This window comes from Perissodus microlepis, chromosome 18 (genome assembly GCF_051167445.1).
Source record: "Perissodus microlepis isolate ML-2025 ecotype Zambia chromosome 18, ASM5116744v1, whole genome shotgun sequence".
NCBI lineage: Eukaryota > Metazoa > Chordata > Actinopteri > Cichliformes > Cichlidae > Perissodus > Perissodus microlepis.
In genome coordinates, this window is record NC_140478.1 from 26,328,248 (window position 1) to 26,351,985 (window position 23,738).

General features: G+C 36.9%; 2 protein-coding genes and 1 pseudogene across 3 annotated transcripts; 2 read left to right on the top strand and 1 right to left on the bottom strand.

The window, feature by feature from the left end:
- Nucleotides 1–756: 756 nt before the first annotated feature.
- LOC146368026 (uncharacterized) lies at nucleotides 757–5,399 on the top strand. The gene is made up of 5 exons (XM_084912357.1): nucleotides 757–894; nucleotides 2,031–2,330; nucleotides 2,412–2,690; nucleotides 3,295–3,384; nucleotides 4,794–5,399. Coding segments are annotated over exons 1-5 (729 nt in total). The 5' UTR covers nucleotides 757–836; the 3' UTR covers nucleotides 4,796–5,399.
- A 108-nt stretch (nucleotides 5,400–5,507) lies between these two features.
- Nucleotides 5,508–16,700, top strand: LOC146368027 (uncharacterized). The gene is made up of 6 exons (XM_084912356.1): nucleotides 5,508–5,864; nucleotides 9,742–10,041; nucleotides 10,126–10,404; nucleotides 11,169–11,255; nucleotides 14,243–14,286; nucleotides 14,501–16,700. Exons 1-6 carry the CDS (start codon nucleotides 5,810–5,812, stop codon nucleotides 14,732–14,734), a joined length of 999 nt encoding a protein of 332 aa, XP_084768482.1. The 5' UTR covers nucleotides 5,508–5,809; the 3' UTR covers nucleotides 14,735–16,700.
- Nucleotides 16,701–19,617: 2,917 nt separating this feature from the next.
- On the bottom strand, nucleotides 19,618–20,816 carry LOC146368028 (uncharacterized; annotated as a pseudogene). Its single transcript, XR_014797595.1, has 3 exons — nucleotides 20,513–20,816; nucleotides 20,150–20,434; nucleotides 19,618–19,748 (listed from the first exon to the last, which is right to left on the bottom strand). The product of XR_014797595.1 is annotated as an uncharacterized LOC146368028 (transcript).
- Between the last annotated feature and the right edge of the window lie 2,922 nt (nucleotides 20,817–23,738).

Sequence of the window (23,738 nt, forward strand, 5' to 3'; positions counted from 1 at the left end):
AGGGTAACTGGGTGATTTTGAGTCGAGTATAGTGCAATGTTGATGTTAAAATGATAAAAAAATATGATTCTGTCTTCATTATCCCATATAAGATTGTGTTCCTGTGATTTTGACCCTGTATGTCTGCTTCCTGCCTTACAGTAGGTGCCGCCTTTTTTTGGTGTAGCTGACTCTTCTCTGCGATTAGTTAGCTGTGCATTGTGGCTGCTTACTCCTGCTCTGTGAAGAGGAGCGTGTGTTGGTGATTTAACATCACTTTTATGTTTAGTAGCCAACTCTTGTCCTCCTGAAATACAGAGGGACCCCAAATCTTCTCAAAGTGAGCTGCAATCCACTAAAGAAAACCATGGAAGTCCAAATCCTTCTCAGAATTATAAGACAATACAGCAATGATGATGATGAGCAGAGATGGAGCTGAATCCAAGTCCACTTTGTAAGTCCACCTTCTGGGCAGCCATCAATCCCTCTGGTGTCTCTGCTGAAATTTCCAACTGTGAGCTGATTTCGAATTATATATTATAAAGAATAAAGTTACAACTAGCAAAAACACACAAAGAAAAGAGTGATTTAGCACTTTAAGCCTTTTCATCCTCTCTCAGATGTAATTAGAGGTGAACCGAACTTCACACCTGCTTTGTAATTTCCAAAATTGCACGTACTTGATTCCTCTCAGTCCCTTTCACCAGAGATGCGAGCGAAGGATGTGAGAATAGGGTATTAGAAAAGGAACTTAACAAGTACATTCTGGCAAATGCCTCAGTTGACTGGAATCAAACTGTCACGTGTGCAGGGAGTGTTTCTGCTTTCTCAAATCAAAGCTGTGAAGCTGTGTCAAGATGGAGCGGATTGTGTTTTTTGGCGCTTTTTTATGGCTGTGTTCATGTGAAGTAAATGGTAAGAACCAACTTTTATACTAACTGGGTGAACTCAATTTATCTTTAAACCTAGGTGTTACCTCAGCACTAATGTATGTTGTAACATTTTTACAGCAAATAAAGTCATTAGGGAATGAGAGGAAGTTCAACATTTTAATTGAATTTAGTATTATATGTTAAGAGTGTTGTTTTCTAGATTTATTTTATGTTTTGTTTCCCAGCATTATAAAGCTCATTTCTGTTTAGGTTGTGTTTTTTTCTGTCATTATGTTTTAATCATAAAAGACATAATTTGTTCGTGTCTCCCCAAAAACACTTATCGCTTATAGTTAATTCCCTTGTTTTCCTGCACTCCTGTGTTCCTGTGTTAGATGTTCCAGTATTTAGCTGTGCTGTTGATGAGATAAAAGACAGAGAGAGCAAAGTTTAGGTAGTTGCTCTGTATTATGTTGACACATGACGCAGACGAAAATAAAAGAAGAGGGATCACTTCCTTAAATTTAATTTCAGTACTTTTAGATGGATGCGTACAGATTTTTTTTCTTCACAGTGCTAACACAGTGCTCTTCACAGATAAAAGAGGGTAACTGTGAATATTTTAAATATTTTGTTTCTATCCCAAATGTCAGGACAAGTTTGATTTAAAATAATGAGGGAGTTCCCCCCAAAACACAACTGAAGGTTTTGGAGAGACAATGTGACAGAACAGTTGTGGAAGTGACATTAAATAACTAATAGCAAACAGACTAAATCTTTCCCTGCTGCTCAGAACTCTGGATAGTCATGTTTTGTGAAGTTTAATACATTTAAGCACATCTCTGTATAATAGTGTGAAAGTGAAACCATCCCTTTTAGTGGGAGCAGGTTTTCTATCTATGAAGCCCATATAATTTGCTTGGCACCACCTCAACTGACTGGAGGCATTTGCCACGTTTCACTTCTCAGATTGGGCAGGAGAATATAGAGAAGTGAATCTGATATAGTTTTAGGAGAATTAAATGCTATTTCACATTATTTTAGTGATCTTAAGTTGACATCACCTTCTGTCATTAAATTACATTTGACCATATGTAGCTTCATGCACATAATTCTGATATTTGTGTTGTTGTTCTTTTTTTAATTCTGTTTTTTTTTTTTAAATTTCTGTTCTTTTAGAGTTCCAATATGTGTTTGTGCGGCATGGAAAGGACTTACATCTGGATATAGGGAGATCTGTTGTACTAGACAAAAAAACAGATTTGATCTGGAAAGTTAATAAAACTAACAATGTAGCTAAATGTGGTTTTAATAATGATCCAGTTGTGTTTGACAAATATGAAGGAAGGGCTGAGCTCTTCAGGCAAAATTACTCTTTGCTATTAAAGAATGTACAACACAGTGACAGTGGAGATTATACTGCATTCATGGTTAGCAATGAAGACCAAAAGGTAGCTGAATACAAGGTCATAGTCCAAGGTAGGTTTCTTTTTTAATCTTTTTGAAATATTGGTCAGGCATAGACCTGTTTTAAATCTCTTCATGTCTGTTCCTCTTCAGATCCAGCGTCTCCAGTTAACCTGACAGTGGACTCTGTGTCTGGCAGCTCAGACTCCTGTGTCCTTGCTGTGAACTGCAGCACAGTGGATTCATCCATCCACCATTCTTTTAGATGTGATGACAAAAACTGCTCTCAGGTCAAAGAAAAGACATTTAAACCCACAAACTATTCATCCTCTTTCATTGTCTACCTGCAGCAGGACTTTATCCTGTGTAATCACAGCAACCAAGTTAGCTGGGAATACAATAAGATCAAGTTTGACTGCAAGGCAATTACAGGTAAGTATAAGAGCAATGATGATATGAATGATAAATCCACTTTAATATATTATTCAGCTCAGTGAACAAAGAATTGTAAACCTAAAAGCATTTTATTTATCCTAGGGATTTTGTCTGTTTCCAGGTGAAACGAAAGGTTTCTGTTAAATTCTCAAAACCTCCCGTATTTGGTTTGGTGAAGAATTCTAGTGTAGTTAAAATAGTGTTTCTTTTACACGAGCCATAACCCACAGATTTTTCAAGAATTTGTAAAAGTTTTCACATCCTGTTCTGATCCTGAATACCATGCATTTACCATTATGGTCTACCTTCACTTTGAAGAAGCAAACATACCATTTTGTGTATGCAAATGTTTGTGACACTAATTTGTTGTAGTAAATTGGCACAGCAGTAGATATGTTGTTTAATAGTTGTTATTAGAAAAAAATCACAATCACTGAAATAGCCACTGAAAAACTCTAACAGAGCTCAAAAGGTTTTAAACCAACATTTGCAAAAGTTGAGTGCTTGGGCTTTTAGAGCAAGTCTACCCTAACAGAAATAATTGTACAGTTATTGCAATGTTTCTAACCATTTCTAACCCAATGTTTTGGTTTCTTTACAGTTCACAGTAGAGCCACCCTAATTCAGATTTCAACTTCAGTTGGTCTCTTTCTCTTGTCTGTCTTCATTGCCCTTTGCATTGTCACAAAATGTAAGTCCCAGTCTGTTTTTAAGCAGCAACAACAGTGAATCTACACTAAATACACAGAAATCTAGCATTGTATTAAAGCATACACTTCATGCACAAAAGCATTCCTTGTATGATTCTGCAATGCTATAAGAATGATTATAGTGCAGCTGAAATTATGTTTTGGTAAAGCAGTATAATTTTGTTTGGTATAAGGTTTTACAGATTCAATTGTCACTTGAAACAGTGGTGGCCCAGAAAAGTCAAATGCAGCGCAACTTCAGAAAACACAAGCAAATAGAAAAATTCTGCGAAAAAATCAAAAAAGAATTAAAATAACAAGGAAAATAATACAAAGACCATCTTTAAGTGGGCATGAAAGACTACATGTATAAATGCTAGTTTACACCAAGTTTTCTCGTGTCAGTGTATTTACTGGTAAAGAGACAAAGAGTGAAAATGGGCAGTATATCCTTCCCAAAAAGGTGATTCTGTTCATCTGGATGTGGGAGAAATGTTTCGTCATTCATCCAAGTAATGTCTTCAGTTTCTCACGAGACTGCCCACTTATTGCAGACTTTCCTTACCTGGATGATTGAGCATGCATCAAGAAGCAATATATCCTTGATTTGTTAACACAGAAGTCATAGTTGCAGCACGGGGCAGTACAGAAATGACCTCCTTAAACTGATTTCTATTTTTAGTCTCGTTATGTTGCCCTGAGTTATTGGCTGTGTTATTAGTAAGGTAACATATAATAATGTAAGTCTATTGACCGCAACCAACCAACCATCCTGATGCTGTACTGTAATGTTCTGTACTGACAGAAGATGGCGTTAAATATGTTCTATAAACTTTAAACACTTTATACATGTAGTTTTTCATCTCCACTTTAAGAGACGTAACTGTATTATTCCATTGCAGAAATCTTTGTTACATTTTGAAGGTTATTCCATGACCAATGCACAAAACAGGAGAACTGTGTTCTACTAAATTCTGAAAAAAACTATTTGTAGAGGAGCAAGCTAGAGGAGTGACAGACAAACTAAGTGTTTGTAAGTCATATGACAGTTCACAGATAAGAAGGGTGTTTAGCTAGAAGAGAACTGTGAATTAAAATATAAGATTGACGGAAGCCTACAGACACAACAGTGTTGTGTCTGTAGGCTTGTTAGTCAGTAATGTGTAGTTCACAATGGATTTTATTTATAAAGTAAACTATATTAATAATAAGATACAGTAACTCACTAAGTTTCTCACTTACCCGGAAGCATCTGCTGATTTGTACTTTATGTAACTTCCAGTACAAGAATTCGTATTCATTCTATTCCACCTAAAGGAGCCCACAAAATTCTTGCGTAATTGTACAATATATGATCAAATTATTTTGACAATAATATTTATCTAACATGATATTTTGGATTTTTTTCTAGAAAATCACACCGGACAAATATTGTAATCAGATTCTCTCAGGAGTGCCCTAAAGGATGATGGATGAGTTCAAACAAAACAAAATGTATATTTTTTTTTTTAAATTTGGGTTTTGTTTGTCTTGTTTTGTTTTTTGGGGGGGGTCTTTGTTTTTTTTTAAACTGTACATTCTTTGTTCAATATCTATAAAATATTTATAGATTTGTCATAAACACTGGGATGTTGATGGACAAGAATACACATTAGATAGCAAGAAAGGAGGAGGACAGGAAAATGCAGCCTATGTAGTAGCATTAAAATGACATGTGGAAACCTAATAATACTTTTTAAGTTATCACTAACAACTGTTATTGAAAAGGTTACAGTTCTAACAAATGTATTATTATTTATACTCAAATCAACAACAGTATATTTTAACTTCAAAGTAAAAGTACTGTAAGTACACTCTTGTATCATTTATCAGGTAATGACAGTGGACTAAGGTGAATTTTATGTACAGTCTGTGAAAAAAAAAAAACTTTTAAAACTTACATGGTTACATGCACTAAAGAAATTATCCTGTCACCACAAGTTTACCACACAATTTATTAAATACACCTTGGACATTTCTGTGTTGGACCCTTTTGTCTCAGTTCTTATAATGATTTTTCATCTTTTTTTGGTGAACACATGCAAACTGTAGCCTCTGTTTCCTGTTCTTAGCTGACAGGAAGGGCATACAGTGTGGTCTGCAGCTGTAAGCCATATTAGGTTGAACATTTTGGTAGGTAGAAACATTTCATTTATTTATAATCTTTTACTGTAAAAGATTTATACAGTAGGAATACAATGTAAAAAAACAAAAAAGTGACAATGAAAGAGAAAGCTCAGAAGAGAGGAGAGTCATTCTTTGTATTTATGTCACTGTCGTCACATAGAGGTTTTAGTCTTGGGACAACCCACACAGGCTGTGTGCATCACTGCTGAAAATCTTGATTGAGGAAGTTTGTACTTCCTGATTTTCAAAGAAGGTGTGAAGATGGCACGTATTTTATTTTGGGGAGTTCTATTGCTGCTTTCATTTGAAATACAAGGTAAACACTTATTTTTACACTCTGATTAATATTATATTTTTATTAGTATTATTTTGTACACTAATATGTCAAAGTGATTCGTCTCCTTTGCTTTTTGGAATCTGGTTTTGAACTATAGCACTAAATTGTTTGTAAAAGACAAACAACAAATGACATATAATAAATAATTGTCAGGGAGGAAGAAAGTCAAATAAATACAGTGAAAAATGAATACCAGGCAAGAAAATCGGTATTGAAATTACAATAATTACATTGCAATAAGTATGCTTTTGACATATTAACAAATGAAAAATCAGACTGATTTTCAACATCGATGTTTCTGAACTATGAATAATGGTAACATGGGGCTGGTAAGTGCTGACTATCTGCTTGATTTCTTTGTGTTATTTTTACATTCTTTTCCCAAATCAATTTGGCTGAAGTTGAATTAAAATTTAGTTTTATCCGGCCCCTTTTTCACCAGAGAGGTGATGTTCCATGTCCCAGGCTAGTCTTGGTAGGGATCAGTCCACTTCTTCTTCAGTAACTCAACAAACCATGTAGTGCAAATAAACAAAATTCCCTTAATGTTTTTTTTGATAAACGCTGAAGTACTGTACTCCACTCAAAACCAGTAGAACACAAATTCACAAAAAGTGTCTGATATTAAACCGAAAACTGAAGCAGCCATGTTCACATGTTGTAAAAAGATAATATGTGTCTCTCTATCACATAGGCATACACACACACACACACACACACACACACACACACACACACACACACAGATGTCAGTTGCTGACATCTATCTATTTAAGTTGGTTTCCTCTTGTTTCCTCTTGTCAGTATAACTTCTCTCCCTCTGTCTGTGTTTCCACCCACAACTTTGTGTTATGCATATGCAATTGTGAGCTAGAACTAGAATAAGCCACTTATTATATAATCATTTTAGAGTAATTTGGACATCATTTGGCAGAACCCCTGTTCAACAGGTTTATTTTTAAATGCAATGTTTTCATTACGATTTTGATGAACAAAAGACTGTAAGAGGGAAATTTCCATGAGTGCCAGGTCAGGGTCACGTCACTCTTTTCTGTTTATACTTCCCCATTATAACTGGCTAATGTCTGTTTGTTCCACTTCTTTGGAACTACTGTAGTCTCTGTACCCAGCTGAGTTCAGAAGAAATTACTAGCCTTGAGAGCAGGGAGAAAGGGGCCAGTGTAGAGACTGCTGTGTCGTAATCTACCAAATGTATATATTTTTAAATGATTCAAATTATACATTTTATTAAACATATATATTTTTAATATATATTTCAAAGCCAGAAGTTAAAAGACAATACAATTCTGTGTCATGATTACCACAATCTGACATCATGGCACAAAGCTTTTTCTTTTTTCAACTGCAAGCCAAAAAGAGGACAGTTAGCAGGAAACTGGAGCACCAGAACTGTGAGAACTGATAGCAGAGGGGACCCAGGAAGAGCAGTCAGGGGAGAAAGGCAGGACAGGAGCAGGGGTGGCCCATAGCTTTAAAACCATTTGCAAGTCTTCTCTTTAATGTTTCTATAATTTCCAGTGGTCATGTACTCTCAGATATGCTCTGATGAACTTAACTTCACATTGATAGTTGTATTTATTTACTTCCTCTGAAAAAAGGAAACATTAGACCAATGCATTTCTGCAGCTTCATTGCTGTGAAATTATGGTAATCATGGCAAGTAGAATCATCTACAATATTAACTTGGCTACATGAGTACCACGTTTTTGTACTGCACTCCTGCAACAATGCTTTACAAACTGCTACAAGCACAAATGCAAACATCAGGCAGACAGACTGTGGGTTTCTCTTTGGTCATCTGTGTACAAGCTTGACTGAACTTCCTCTTATAGTTAGTTTTACTGTAACAAAAACTAACAGACAAAATACTATTTCTGTATGAAGCAACAGTATATAGCAGTATGTCATAAAATGGGTGATCACATATGCTGAATGACTCCTTACAACAAAGTGAAATCAACAGAAACAGCATGATTACTGATCAAAGTTAAATGTGAAATGGTGCATAATAATATATAATGCTGATATTACAATTGAGAGGTGGTTAAGTGTGTGGTCACAGCTGTGAGACTGCAAGTAGATGAAGAAGCACATATGAGACTCTGATAGCTGTGAGATAAACTCCAATGTCTTCAGCTCCAACTAAAAATAAACACCAGTGTCTTCACTTTCTAATTTAATTATGTCAGCAGTCACTCACTAAATGGATGCTAAAATTATTCTACCGAGAAAAATATTTTTATTACCTCCTCTTTCTGAGTACAAACATTTATGCTTTGAGAGTGAAGTATGTTTTAGATGAACATTCAACTTAAAAAAACAGAGTTAGAAGAACACACACAAACAATTAATATAAGTGTCTATTCACTGCAGACATATGCAAGCAGTGGATGGTCTGCAATTTTAGATCCTAAATGAGAAAATTTGAACAATATTACAGTAATACAGTATAAAACTGTAAACATAGAATGATGAATACCTACAGGAACAGTTTTAAGTTTGACAGCAGTTTCCATTTCAAACATGTTGTGAAGTCATCACTAGTTTAGTTATCATTATCTGTTATTCATTTAGATCAGTTTGAGTACATATGTTGACAAAATGACAAAAAAGGGAGAACAATTTGATCTTCCTGGCCAATGTTACTTTGACATGTGGAGAGAAAGCAAAACGATCAAAGTTTGGAATCAAAGTGTGAAAGAAGAGTGAACTGAATGAACACAGCCTTTTTTGTTTTTCTTAAGGAACATGATTGATAGATTTTGCAATTCTACTAATATTTCAGTTTCATTAATCTTCATTTAATCTATTATAGGTATTTGTTGTATCTTACTAAAAAAAAAAGCCCAAAATGCACACACTTGTGGATGTCAGCAAGAGCTGAGACAAAAATAAGCAAATGATAAATGTAAGAAAATCAGCAGCTCAGTAGCTGTGGGGCTTTTGTCTATTGAAGGAAATAACAGTTGAATCACCTCTTTAAATTTAGTCACAGCACTGTCAGATAAACTTCCAGTTTAATGAAAAAAAAAGTCCCCGGTGCTCGTTAGTTCATTTTTGTAAATGCAAATGATAAATAATAATTTTTTAAAAAGATAAGATAAAAGAGCGTTTCAAGAAATACTGTTTGATGTTCAAGCAGACACTTAGGGTCTGAAAGGCTAAGAGTAAGGATTTAAAATGTTTTATAACTTTATCTCAGTCTTCATTTCATTTTTCATGGTTGATTCCTTCATTGGTGATTTTTGGTTTGGCTGGACACATTCTGTACAGGTTTGAGGGTTGCAGCTTCCCTCTTCCTCTCATGGAGGGAAGCAGAGAAGCTTCCTGAGACAAAAAAGTATCTGGTTAGTTTGGTTAGTTTCATAAATGTTGACAACTCTAGATATTAGAGGTGCACCATCTAAAGTTGGGTGGAAGCCATAATTTCCAATAGGATTTTCATGAGAAAGTCCACATTTTATTGTTGTAAATGTTTTGAAACCTAGACAACCAGTGACTGAAGGACGATGTGTGGCATAGCATGTGCTACATGTGATCGCAAGTCAGGTTGGGGAACGGAGTAGGAAAAACCACAATCAAACATTTTGGCAGTTACACACAAATCTATATTAATATGAGAGATCTTTGATGTAAGGGTGTTTTATTACAGCTGAATAAAATTTTAATTATAAACATATAAATATAAATAGATGATGTAACTATGTTGACTAAACAATAATAAAAATAGTTAAGAAAAAAATTCTGAAAAAATATCTACTGTATTTAATTTAAGGAGTTCCAGTTGCATGTTAATAAGATGATTCTGACATCAGGTTTGTTTTTTTTCTTTTAGGGCTCCAACATGTGTTTCTCCTCCGTGGAAAGGACTTACACCTGGATGTAGAGAGATCTGTTGTACCAGACAAAAAAACTGATTTGATCTGGAAAGTTAATGAAACTAACAATATAGCTAAATGTGGTTTTAATAATGATCCAGTAGTGTTTGACAAATATGAAGGGAGGGCTGAGCTCTTCAGGCAAAATTACTCTTTGTTATTAAAGAATGTGCAACACAATGACAGTGGAGATTATACTGCATTCATGGTTAGCAATGAAGACCAAAAGGTAGCTGAATACAAGGTCATAGTCCAAGGTAGGTTTCTGTTTTCATTATCTTTTTGAAATGGTGATACAACATAGACTTGTTTTAAATCTCTTTATGTCTGTTACTCTTCAGATCCAGTTTCTCCTGTTGACCTGAAAGTGGACTTTGTGTCTGGCAGTTCAGACTCCTGTAACCTCACTGTGACCTGCAGCACAGTGGATTCTCAAATCAGCAGCATTTTCACATGTGATGCCCAAAACTGCTCTCAGGTGGAAGAAAACAGTTTGAAAACCCCAGATTATTATTCGTCTTTAATTGTTTACCTGCATGGAGACTTCATCATCTGTAATCACAGCAATAAAGTCAGCTGGACAGACAATAAGACTAAACCTTACTGTGAGACAAGGACAGGTAAGTTTAAATGCCGTAAAGACATGAATGACTGATTTAAATCATAACCATTTAAAGAGTTTATGCAGCAGAACAAAGAAGTAAAACTAATTTTTGATCTTTAAAGACTTCATCGCTTTATATTGATCTATTCATGTTTTTCTGTTGAAATAGAAGGTATTAAACTCTCAAAACACTAGAAAACACCAGTCTGGTTTCTTTATCCCTGATTTGTCTTCCTTCCCATGTATTTTTTTGTCTAGTTCAGCCAAATCTGTGTTTGTTTACCTTTCTTTGTATTGTATATCTTAATCCATGTCTCAGTGTTGGTCATTTGCTGTTTTATAGCCTGTGTCCTGTTTCCTGTGTGCTAAATGTTCAGTTTTGCTCCCCTTGTCTCATTCATCTGTGATTATGTCAGCTGAGTGTCCCTCTGTTCCTTGTTTCAGTCTCTCTCTCTCACCGTGTGTCCTGTGTTCCATTCTAGTTCGTAAATTCCTGGTTTCTGTCCAGTCATTCTCACCACAGACATGCCGTTAACCAAGGTGAAGATCTAAAAAGGATTTGCAGCTTTCCATTAACAGTCATAGAAGTGTATGAAAATTTCTAAATCTAATCACCTTTGGTTGGTGATTTTTGATTGGTAGTCAAAAACCTTTTGAGATTTAACACAAAGTGTTTGTGCTTCTGGTGTGATGATTCTGCCATTGCTGAAATAACTGCAAATTTAAAATGACAGATTCTCGTCAGATTGTTTGTGATGTAATATTTTGTTTTCTTTACAGTTTCAAGCGCAAACATAATAATCGCAGCTGCTAGTGGCCTCTGTGGTTTCATTTTCATCATTGTCATCATTTGCATTGTCGCAAAACGTGAGTCCCAATGTGTTTTTTCAGCAAAAACAGTCAAATAAGAATTGTTGCTACTTTAAGTACACTGAAATCTAATATAATATGTTAGTACGCACTTAATGGGGCGATCGTGGCTCAAGAGTTGGGAGTTCGCCTTGTAATCGGAAGGTTGCCGGTTCGAGCCCCGGCTTGAATAGTCTCGGTTGTTGTGTCCTTGGGCAAGACACTTCACCAGCGCCAGTGTTCGGCAGCCTTGCCTCTGCCAGTGTGCCCCAGGGTGGCTGTGGCTACAATGTAGCCTCCCATCACCAGTGGGTGGATGACTGGATGTGTAAAGCGCTTTACGGACTAGTAAAGCACTATACAAATACAGGCCATTTACCATTTTAATATACATAAAAATACTCCATGAAAACAAAGAAAGTCGAGCCCAAATTTGGTACAATAGTATGGATCTGCTTTGTAAGGCGTTTTAAATGTGAATGTCATTTTCATTCAGAATGTCTGTTTAAGTTAACCTCACCTCTTCAAAAAGTGTTCAATTAGGTGACGCATTGGTTCTCAAATTTCCCCCAATTTCACACTTATGAACAAATGAGCAAAGATTAGCAATCAAATCAGCTGTAAGGTTTAAAATCTATGTATCCAAATTATCCTGTCTAGATTACTTTCATGAATGAATTGTCTTCAAAGCGTCGTGGATCCTCACAGCGAAAATGAGTCTAAAAAATGGTGTCCCTCAGTAAGGCAATATAGGCTGGAGGAGATAAAATTAGAAATAAAGCACTGAGTTGCTGCTACATTTGAACTAAAACATACAACTGCTTTAAAATGTTAGGTAAGTAATGCACATTCACAGGCAGTGCTGGGTAGATTACTTTTAAAATGTATTCCACAATAGATTACAGAATACATGGGCAAAAATGTATTTTGTAACGTATTCTGTTAAGTTACTCAATGAGAGTAACGTATTCGGAATACTTTGGATTACTTGATATATTATCATGCTTTTTACAACTACATGAATGTACTATAGCTGTGTGATTTATTACTATCGCTGAAGGTTAATCACCACCGAGCTAACATTGTTAGCTGGCGTTAGCTGAGGTTAGTTCATAGACCGCAGACTGTTAGATTTGATGGATAGCATTAACAACCTGTTAGCAGCAAATAACCATGTGCAGTTCTGAAAGCAATGCCAACTAGATTTTTAAATCTTAATTTAAAATGAGTAACAGTAGGGTGGACATTAGATAAGGCTGCACTTTTTGCAGTGATCTTGTATAGAAAACTATTTCTGTATCAGTAATATGTTTTCTTTCTTTCTGCTTTCAGAACTGCACCTGATTATTTGCAGCTAGCAGGTTGTAATGCAGCCTTCATTAATAGTCTTTTGATGCTGAGAGTAGCTTGGCTGATAGCAAACAGAGTCAGATTTTGCCCATCCCTTTCTTCTTTAAATGTGAAGTGAAATTTCCAAGTAAGAAATGCATTCCTGCCTGTGCACTGCTGGCTCTGTTTTACTGGCTTCAGGTCCACCGTGTAACTGACGCCACCAATATTAACAGGACGCTTACATTAGAGCCTCTTATTGCATGTTTTGTTTGGATTTCCTGCAATGTGTGGATTTACCAAGATTAGAGAGGGGATAGCCTAACATATGAAATGGGAAAAGACCGCCGTGTAATCCATTTATTTCAAAAAAGTAACTGTATTCTAATAAGCGGTAGCTGCAATGGAATACAGCTACTCATATTTTATATTTTAAATACGATACGCCGGTACATGTATTCTGTTACTCCCCAACACTGTTCACAGGAGGGGTAAAACTGTAATTGGACTGAATTGTAGGGTTGAATTTAATCCCACTCGGATAAGAAATTTGAATTTGGCTGAGAGAAAAACCACCACAAAAACACACGTATACACATAAAACAACAAAAAAACAGACACAACTGAAATCTAATAATGCGACCCGTTACCTAAATATTTGGTTTGGCTAAGAATGAGCAGTTAAAAGCTCTGATATTTAGTGTATTTTTTCCTAGATGTGAAGCCACTTTGCCACTTGCTGCTGTTTTTTTAAACATTCACATTACTCTGTGAAGTGCAGCATTCAAGCAAACTCTGCTTGGACAAATATGTGGCAGAAAATATTTTGTGCCTTTTGCCCTAAAACCCAACTGGGATAAGTTCAAAGTGTTGGCTTTGAATATCACATTATCTGTATCTCACCTGGTTTCCAGTTGTTGTGTGTTGTGGAGCTGTCTGAGCTCCACCCACATCATCAGAACATTGGATTGGATACAAGTACTGCATGAAACAAGTTTTGACCAGTAATTAAGTAAAACTACTCTTTAAAAAAACAAACAACAAAACACCCCTGCAGACAGCTCCTTTTTTTCGCTGTCCTGCATCTGTGTTTATCGATGCAGCGTCTGCAGTTCTCTCAAGAAAAAAAAATACTGCTAATCCCACCTGGTTAAATAGCATTAAATAGTTTAAATATTTTTAAAGAATTAATTGTTGGTTGTTAATTGCTGCCTTCTATTAACATGTCCGAGACATAACTGTGGAAAAAGAAGGGACCACAGTTACTACAGGCCCTTAACCAGTTTGTTGTTCGTGACTACAGTAATGAGTAATATTATAATACATGAAAACCCACTAAACCTCATCTCTTCACCAATATTATAGGAGAGATACATGACATTAAGACTGTTGCATCTAGAATAGCACCAAGCATTAACAGTAAATATATTTTCTAAGGATGAAAGTTATTTTTAAAAAAAATGGAAATTCATTTTGACCAATGAAGATCGATGATTTTATTTATTTATTTACAGACTGATCAGTTCACTGTATGATAACAGGACAGTGGTGTATTAGTTCTCTGTAGCTAACATGAACTGATCTGGAGTCAATGTTATTTCCAGCGAGGAATTTAGAAGTTCCGGTGGAAGATATGTGCTGTAAGTAAATCTGTATTTTCTGTGACTGGCTTGCAGGTAAACGAAGGAACCAGGAAAATCAACTGTATGAGGCTGCTCAAGTAAGTGAACACTTTTTCTTAAGAGAAAAAAGAAAGAAAATGTCTGATTCAGCTTTATTTTAAATTCACTTCAAATTCAGAATAGTTTAATGAGTCTACGTATGAGCTAACACACTAGTTTTATGCGCCTGCCCAAAATCAACCTCCATCTTCTTTCTTCACTGCTCCACCCAGTTTGTTTGTTTTTTAACAAAACACTTTTGATTGTTTCTAGGAATATCCTCCAGGCCAAACTCGAAATGAGAATGTTCCAGGAGATGCCTCGAGTCTTTCCCCAACATCTACTTATGCCCTCGTGGAGTTTCACCCTAAAACAGAATCCACAAAGTCCAAAAAAATTCCACAGCCAGAGACGGTGTATGCTCAGGTTACCAGAGCCATTAGGCCCAGAGTCACTGCCCAACAAACAGAGCTGGAGAACATCAGTAGTATAAATTCACAAGGCTAAACACATATGAACTCTGAACACTTGAACTCTGCTTTTCTTTTTTCTAAAATGTTGGCACAGAGGACATGTTGGATCAAATTTATCACCTATTTAAAACACAAATGAACTGAATATTTTCTTAATGTTTTCAAACATTATCCTTTTTTGTAGTAATATTTTTGTGTTTTAGATGGTGATGGCTTACTGTGAAGTTCACTATTTTGTTTTTAGAGCTATATGCTTAAATCTCTTTTTCTTTTTCTTGTTTTTTGAAGTCTTCCTGAATAATGTAGTGCACATAATCTTTATCAATAATTATTGTTATTTTTTATATGTGTTGCAGACTATAAATAATACTTAAAGTTAATACATTTCAAGTCTTCTTTTTATAGATCTAAACCAGGGGTGTGAAATGTAAGACTCCAATCCAGCCCACTGGGAGCTTTTAAAAATGTGAAGGAGGGCATACATTTTGGACTGTCGAATATATTTCAGTTGTTTTGCCTTGGCGTTATATAAACTAAAATGAATTGGTTTGGCACACTTATCAAAGTGGGCTGGATGTGGCCAACACTGTAAGATGTGTTCAAAATCCCCGATCTAAACTTTATGAAGAAATGTATTAAATCAATTCCTCATTAGGAAGACTTTATTAGTTAACAGCCACCTTAAGTTTGTTGTGGAACAGCTGCAACAGAAAAACTTCTTTGCAATTTATATTTATTACAGAAAGAAAGGCATGGGAAGTCAGCAAAACAAGAATAAAGTCTGGAGGTATACAGAGAAATCTTAAACATTTTTCTACTGGAATTTTCAAAATTAAATTCTAAATAAGTGTATATAATAAGAATCTGTCTGGTTGTTCTGACCAAATGTCACATGTCTAATGGAGTTTCCCCATATTTACCGTTATGAGTACATGCTACTGCCAGTCGGTACATTTGGTTTCTTGATAAAGATGACATGTCCAAAAGATCAGATCTCTTCCTTTTTTACGACTCAGACTGAATGCCTTTGTCCTCAAAGGTCATAGTGAATTACACACATACACCCAAAGCTAAAAGTATATAAGACAGAAAAAAGGTTTTCATTGCCTTCATGTTTTGTTTTGTTTTTTTAATTTAGCTGTTGTACCAGGGAACTAAATTGTTTTCGTAAAAGTCAAATGTAAAGTAGACATTAACAAAAAACATGTTTTGCTTTTGAAGAGGTTTTACAAGAACAAATTATGAGAAATGTTTGAATTAATTTTGAAAGCAAATATTTTGGAACTGATTAGTGGTGAAAATACTGTGTTCATCATTTCAAGATAATGTTTTTATTGTCAAATATATTGGAATTACATGTTTGGCCTTTTACCAGCCAAACTGAGATATATTACAATACTGATGTCAGTTGTTTCATGAAGTGTGAGTTTCTCTTTATTTCTCTTATCTAAGAATATACTTGTACCAAAAAAAGACAAGAAAACTCATCTTATTTAAAGGATTTTTGTCATCGTCTGCTGTGAAGTTAGAACTTCATATTTTCATAAACATTTCAAGTCTTTTTCCTGATGGGCTTTTTGATTTTCAAGAATCTGTTGCTGATTCCTTCTAGTTTCTTTCACTCTCTTTATGTCTGTTTCCTCCGCCTCCTCAAGAACAAAAAGCACTCTACTCAGCAACCCTCCTCTGGCACTCTCTGATTAATTGACAAAGTTAGCACTGCGGCTGGTATTTATCGACTCGTTGTGAGAGAGGGCAACCTTGACCCAATAAATTATCAGAGATATATTGTTGGGAGTAACAAGTATTTGTACTGCACTCTACACACAGGCACAACAGCAAGCACAAAGTGAAACGTCAAACAGAGAGATGTGTAGGTGTATTTAAAACCAACTTTATGCAGACAGGAAGTCTCTGCTTGACTGAACTTCCTTTAAAGACAGATTGTAAAACGTAAATGCAACACACCCTGCATGCTGTATGAAACAGTATATGCAGTATATCATAACATTGGTTGTTACATCTACATGCTAACTCCTTACAACTGAAGGAGATGAATAAAAGTAAAAAGAACAGTCTCTTTTACTACTCATTTAACATACTGATCAAAAGGCAAACAGTTGTCCTTTCTATTTTCCCTGGTGAATTTCATGTTTCTATCCACTGAGTTGATGTGAACAGCGAAGGCTTCTACCTCTTGGGTTTTGGTTTTAACCCAGGTTTCATCCACATCTGTACCGGTGGCTAGGTGCTGTCACTGTGAAAGAGCCCAAAGATTTACTTTCACTTCCTCCGTGTCAAGGCTACTTACAATGAGTGGCACTTTTGTCAGTAAAAACCCTTGTTGTATTTAAAATAAGTGGTGTAAAGGCAGAGTTCTAACAGCAAATCTGATTGGGGGGAAAACATCCTAGCTCCGATGGTGGCGCGGTGCTAGGAAATGTTGTAGGTGGCTGTTTATACTGCTAATGATGAGTCTGAGTGGGACTCCTTCTTTGTGGATCTTTATAAGTCCGTATACACAGGCTATAGCATCCCCTGGGTACAGATGGTTATACTTAGAGCAGTCAATGGCTTTAGCCTATGCAAGTTAATGCTTGTGGGGTCTCTCTTTGCTCGGGGAGGTGATGGCCTTCATTTCTTGCATTGTGAAATTGCACAGAGGAATTCAATCACTTGGTAATCTTGTTGGACAGGTGGGCAGACCAGCTCAAAAGTAACACACTGCCCTCTTCTGGTGAGGTTTAAGAAACACATTTGCCTCAGGAGCAAATCCTCAAACATTTTCATGATGGGTTTAACTAATAAATAATCATGAATGTTTTCTTGTCTTTAAATGTACCGTATGATGTTGGCTTGAGTGCATTGTTACATTTCTTATGCACAATTTTGTGTTTCCATTGTATAAGATAAAGAAACAGGGATTTATTTTTTAACCAAAGGTGCTACAAGTGAAAAAACAAACAAGCACAGAAGTTTTCTACATAAGACTGAGCTTTATGCTTCAGCCCTGCTCCCATCCTCATCCTCACCTGGTTCCTGCACCGCTCCACTCACTGTAACAGAGCACGATGTCAGACGTGTGCTCCTAGCAGTGAACCCCAGGAAGGCGGCCGGTCCAGATGGAGTACCTGGCAAGGTACTAAGAGCATGCGCACACCAGCTCACCCTCATCTTCACCAGACTCTTCAACCTCTCACTGGATCAGGCAGCCATCCCATCCTGTCTAAAATCAGCCACAATCATCCCAGTGCCGAAGAAGTCTCCCATCTCCAGCCTGAATGATTACCGCCCTGTGGCCCTCACACCGGTAATCATGAAATGCTTTGAGAGACTAGTCCTTCAGCACATCAAGGATTACCTCCCCCCAGAATTCGACCCCCACCAGTTTGCATACCGTGCAAACAGATCCACAGAAGACGCCATCGCCACAGCCCTCCACGCTGTGCTGAGTCACCTAGAGCAGCGGCAAAGCTACGTCCGAATGCTCTTTGTGGACTACAGCTCAGCCTTTAATACAATCATCCCGGACATCCTCATCACCAAACTGGTCACTCTTGGCCTCCCTCCTCTCACATGTGCCTGGATAAAGGATTTCCTCACAAACCGGCCCCAGACTGTAAGACTCGGCCCTCATCTCTCCTCCACTCGCACACTGAGCACCGGCTCCCCACAGGGCTGTGTGCTGAGCCCCCTCTTGTATTCTCTCTACACCCACGACTGCAGTTCGACCCACAACAACACTCTCATCATCAAGTTTGCTGATGACACCACGGTAGTCGGACTCATCTCAAAGGGAGACGAGGCAGAGTACAGAGAGGAAGTCCTGAAGCTGGCAGCCTGGTGTTCAGAAAACAACCTGGCACTGAACACCAAGAAAACCAAAGAGCTCATTGTTGACTTCAGGAGACACAGCACCGACTTGGCCCCCCTCTACATCAACGGGGAGTGTGTGGAGAGGGTCCACACTTTCCGGTTCCTTGGTGTCCTCATCTCTGCTGACATCTCCTGGACAGGAAACATCTCAGCGGTCATCAAGAAGGCCCAACAGCGGCTGCACTTCCTGAGAGTCCTCAGGAAGTACAAGCTGAACTCCAACTTGCTGCTGACCTTCTACCGCTCGTCCATTGAGAGCCTGCTAACCTACTGCATCACGGTATGGTACGGCAGCTGCACCAAAGCAGATAGAGTGAGGCTTCAGAGTGTGGTCAAGACAGCACAAAAGATCATCGGCTGCCCTCTCCCCTCCCTGATGGACATTTATTCCTCCCGCTGCCTCACCAGAGCAGCAAACATTATCAAGGACAGCTCCCACCCTGGCTTCAACATGTTCAGCCTGCTTCCCTCAGGGAAGCGCTACAGGTGCATCAACACAAAAACCCACAGACTAAAAAACAGTTTCTTCCCCAAAGCGATAACCACCCTGAACTCACACATGCACAGATAACACAGCCCCCCCACTTCCCACTTCCTCTATGGACCACCACTGTGCAATACCAATCCTATGTGCAACAACTCAACTGTATATACATAACACTATTTATGACAATTCTATGTGCAATAACTCAACTGTATATACATAACTCTATTTATACCAATTCCATGTGCAATAACTCAACTGTATATACATAACTATTTATACCAATTCCATGTCCAATAACTCAACTGTATATACATAACACTATTTATTACATATTACTTACGGCTTGTATATTGTACATTTTATATATATATATATATATATATATATATATATATATATATGTTTTTCCCTATGTTAATACTGTCCATATGTACATAGCGCTGCAGAACTGTACCCCCCCCCAGCATGTTTACACTGAGTAGGAGATGCTCTGTATCTCATTGTACAACTGTATAGTGACAATAAAGGCATTCTATTCTATTCTATTCTATAAACATTAGAAAGGTTTATTTTTGCTTCTTTTTCTTCTCCATGAGGTGCACACTGATGACAGCAATCACCATGATAATCAGACCGACAGAGAACACGACTGTCTTCACCACACAGACGGAGATACCATCTGAACCTGCAACACAGGAAAACATACAGATTTCTCACAAAATGAAAACAGCATATCCAAACAGCTAATCCAAACGTTGAACAACAACAGAGCCCAAGTTCTAAATCACTAATTTCTCTAAAAAATGTGAATAGCAGTTTGTGAACTTTGTAACTGACCAAACTTTTTATTTCCAAAGACAGGAAATGTATCGCAAAGTTTCAGTGACTGAGCTTGTGCAATAGCAGATTTGACAACAGATAAGTTACTCAGACCAACAACAATTATTGTGAGATGTTAAATTTTTGTTTTGACTTCAATAATAATCTCACCAGAATAGATATCTTTTTGTTCATCAAAAGTAAGTTGTTAGTCCAACACATTTGGTGAGATATCTGCAGGTGGGGACAATTTACTGATGGTCTTACCTGATTTTCTTTCACAGTACGGCTTGATCACCTTCTCATTCGCTTTCCAGCTCACTTTGTTGCTATGGTTACAAAAGATGGTATCTTGCTGCTAGTAAATAATCAGAGAAGAAAAATATTTTGAGACGTTTAAGCTCTTTTCTTCCACTTTCAGGCAGTTTTGGGCATCACATCTAAAAATGTTGCTGATGTTAAACTCCACTGTGCTGCAGGTCACAGTGAGGTTACAGGAGTCTGAACTGCTGGAAAGGTGGTCCACTGTCAGGTCAGCACGAGATACTGGATCTGGGGAATAAAAAAAACTGTGAATGGATTTTTCTGATGTATCAACATTTAAAAATTATACAGGCAAGAGAAACGTACCTTGGACTATGACCTTATATTCAGCTATACTTTGCTCTTGTCCTCCAACCACAACTGCAGCATAATCTCCACTGTCGCTGTGTTTTACATTCTTTAATACCAAAGAGAAATTTCGTCCAAAAACCTCAGCTCTTCCTTCATAACTGTCAAACAATATTGCCTCTTTATTATAACTAATTTTACCAACATAATTAGTAATATTATACTTCCAGAAAAAGTCAGTCTTTTTGTCAAGTACAACAGATATCTTTACATCTAGGTGTAAATCACTTCCATGAAGGAGAAACACGTTTTGGAGGCCTAAAAGAACAGAAAAACAAAATGTGTTGTCAGAATCATGTCATGTTCACCTGGGATTCCTTACTTTTATCAGATACAATAATGAAAATGAAAACAAAGGCTTGAAATAATACATGCACAATGAATTGAGAATACACAAAAGTTAACCTTTTTGAATGAAACCATGAACAAAAATGACTTTTTAATGATATTTAAATTTTGAGATGTGTCAGAATATAAAGATCTTTTTCTACATTCTGTCATATTTAAAAGTGCTGCTTTGTGATTTGAGAGTCTTGAGAATTCATTAGTTATTATTAGTAACATTATATATTCTACCACACCATTTATCTTCGATGAGTTCTGAAACTTTGATCCATTGAGCAGTCCCATAGCCCAATGAGAGGTGTTTAAATCACTTTTGTATAATCTGTGCTATATTGGTTCCAGCTCCAACAGTGAAAAATGACAGAGTCATACAGTATATTTTCATTATGACCAAATTAATATAAATTATTTTTGTTTGTGCTATGGTAACTATAGTAGGGCTTGTTTTTGTGGCGTTAACAGGATACGTTTCTCGAGGTTTCATGAATAAAACATACTCCAGTAGAGAATCTATAATCTATATTGTGTCACACCAGGAGAATACGGAAAATTACATTTTTAGAATGAGTGAAAACACAGCATTTCACCAGGATTTCAAACTAAAACTTAGAACATAAGGAGCTCGAGAGCAGGTGACCATAGTGAACATATCCAGGAACAAATACAACCACCTTTTCAAACTGAAAATTCTGGGTCACGTCACTGACCTATTAATCTTGCTTCATAGCACACTACTTTGGCATTATTGTTGGCAGTAACAGGTAAGAACCTTTACTTCCATTAACTACTTTGACAAACCGTCTTCAGACTCCGAAAGAAGCACATCGAATGCAATCACGATGTACTTTAAGACTTTAATATTAAACAAAGCCACTCGTGCTACTAACCTCTTCTTCCATACTGCTCTAATAGAATGGTACATGATTACAGATGACACATATTCATTACTAATCAAAAAATAACAACTACTATAAAATAAAAGGTTTGCTCTTTTCCTGTTTGCCACTGTTGTTCCTGGTGTTCAGTTTGCTGATCACAATAAAACAAAACGTAACAGGAAATAACACACCAGCAACAAAACATGTCTCATTGCTTTTTGTGTAAATGATCAGGCAGATTTCTTTTCATACCTTGTGCCTCAGTGCAGAACAGCAGCGCCAGTACCACCAAGAAAAACATTGTATAGTCTTAAGCTTAATGCAACACCATCAAAGCCATCAGTGTGTTACTTCTGTTTACAGCAATGATGGAACCCACAAAGCCCACCTCTTTTCACAACTTTGTTTCCTTGTCACAGACTGTCAGCGCAAAAACAAACACAAAAACATCTCCTCTATAATTTCCTCTCAGAGCCCTTTGGCACCAGTTAATAATTGTTGGAAAGAACTGAAATCATTGTTAAGGAAAGAGTTTTAAATGTAAGTGCACAAAAAAGTACTAGTACTTCAATATGCATCTAAAAGGGCATGTTTTTTCACAGGAAAAGCTGAGTCTCGTCTTACTAACACACAAAACAGCAGGAAAAGTTCATGCAGAAGTGATATCTTCTGTTGTCAATTTTAATGTGTGGGCCTTACTTTGAATAAAAATTCAAACAGATTGTCTTAAAAAAAACATTTAAAAAGAAGTGTAGTAGTAAAGTGTATCCTATACTATCGAAGAATTTAGTGTGTGAGCGTTAAACTTGAGAATAGGTTAAAGAAAAAACTGTACTGAGTACTTAATATTTTGCATCAGATGTACTATTGACCTGTAGACTACCCAGAATTACTATTTTAAACACCTGATGTTGTAGTTGAGTTGGTGAGGAAATGGGAAAAAAAAGTATTTTCATAAGCGTCAAAGTGATTCTGGAAACTGCCAGAGGGGAAAGTGGTACTTTGGTGGTGCATAGTGTGGATGGTGTGCTGCCAACATTGAGCGGTGGAAGGATTACTAGGAGGATCCCGCTGAGGAAGCAGAGGTGGTTGGCTTCTTCCTGGCCAACTGGGTGAGGGGTTTGGTAGTTTGGGAGGTACTCAGTGTATAGCTCCTACTCCTCCACACCTAGGGAGCCAACTGAGTAGTTCAAGCATCTGACTAGAAAGCCCTGTGTGCAACTCCTGTGCCAGGTGTTCTGGGGATGCTCAGGCCCAGGCCCAACGTCTGCCAAAACTGCACTCGAGGAAGAACGTAGTCGAACGGCAAAACAGGAGGACGGAAAAAAATGGAGGCGGGGAATTTAAAATATGTGAAAGCATTTCACAGAAAACGCACAAAATTAAAAGCAGACTGTGAAAGCGGAGCTTTACTTCCACGACAGCATTACTCCAGTGCACGAGCACTAAAAAGCACCGACACCCTTGAGCTGTGACGTCAGTTTAATTGGCATTAAGCACTTTATTTTTATTTATTTTAGCCATTTTTAGTTTCCTATTTTCAAATTATTATTATTTTGTTTAAATACTACTAGCATTTTAATTTATATTACCTAATATTTTGATTAATTTCATTTTTTAGCCTGATGGTAATGTTAAAATTACATTTGATTATTTTCAAATTCATGTTTCCTGGGTCATAATTTTAATTTGCTGTGGGATGAGACAACAGGGTGATTCACAGGTGGGAAGACTTGAGCAGGTGAGGTACTTTAGCCTAGGACAGGAGGTTTGCCCACAGGAAGCAGAGATAAGAGTTATTGAAATAATTATTGACTAATTAAAGAAAAATCAGGCAGATTAGTTGAAAATCAAAATAATCATTAGTTGCAGTAGAGAGATTCCCTCTGTCTACTAGCCCTGGGAATACCAAGGTGTTCCCTTAGATGAGCTAGATGTGGGGGGTCTCGACTTATTTACTT

Coding starts and splice junctions, on each gene's coding strand:
- LOC146368026 (XM_084912357.1), top strand. CDS start 837: ATGGAGCGGATTGTGTTTTTTGGCGCTTTTTTATGGCTGTGTTCATGT. Junction 2,331..2,411: donor ATACAAGGTCATAGTCCAAG/GTAGGTTTCTTT, acceptor GTTCCTCTTCAG/ATCCAGCGTCTCCAGTTAAC. Junction 2,691..3,294: donor TGACTGCAAGGCAATTACAG/GTAAGTATAAGA, acceptor GTTTCTTTACAG/TTCACAGTAGAGCCACCCTA.
- LOC146368027 (XM_084912356.1), top strand. CDS start 5,810: ATGGCACGTATTTTATTTTGGGGAGTTCTATTGCTGCTTTCATTTGAA. Junction 10,042..10,125: donor ATACAAGGTCATAGTCCAAG/GTAGGTTTCTGT, acceptor GTTACTCTTCAG/ATCCAGTTTCTCCTGTTGAC. Junction 10,405..11,168: donor TTACTGTGAGACAAGGACAG/GTAAGTTTAAAT, acceptor TTTTCTTTACAG/TTTCAAGCGCAAACATAATA.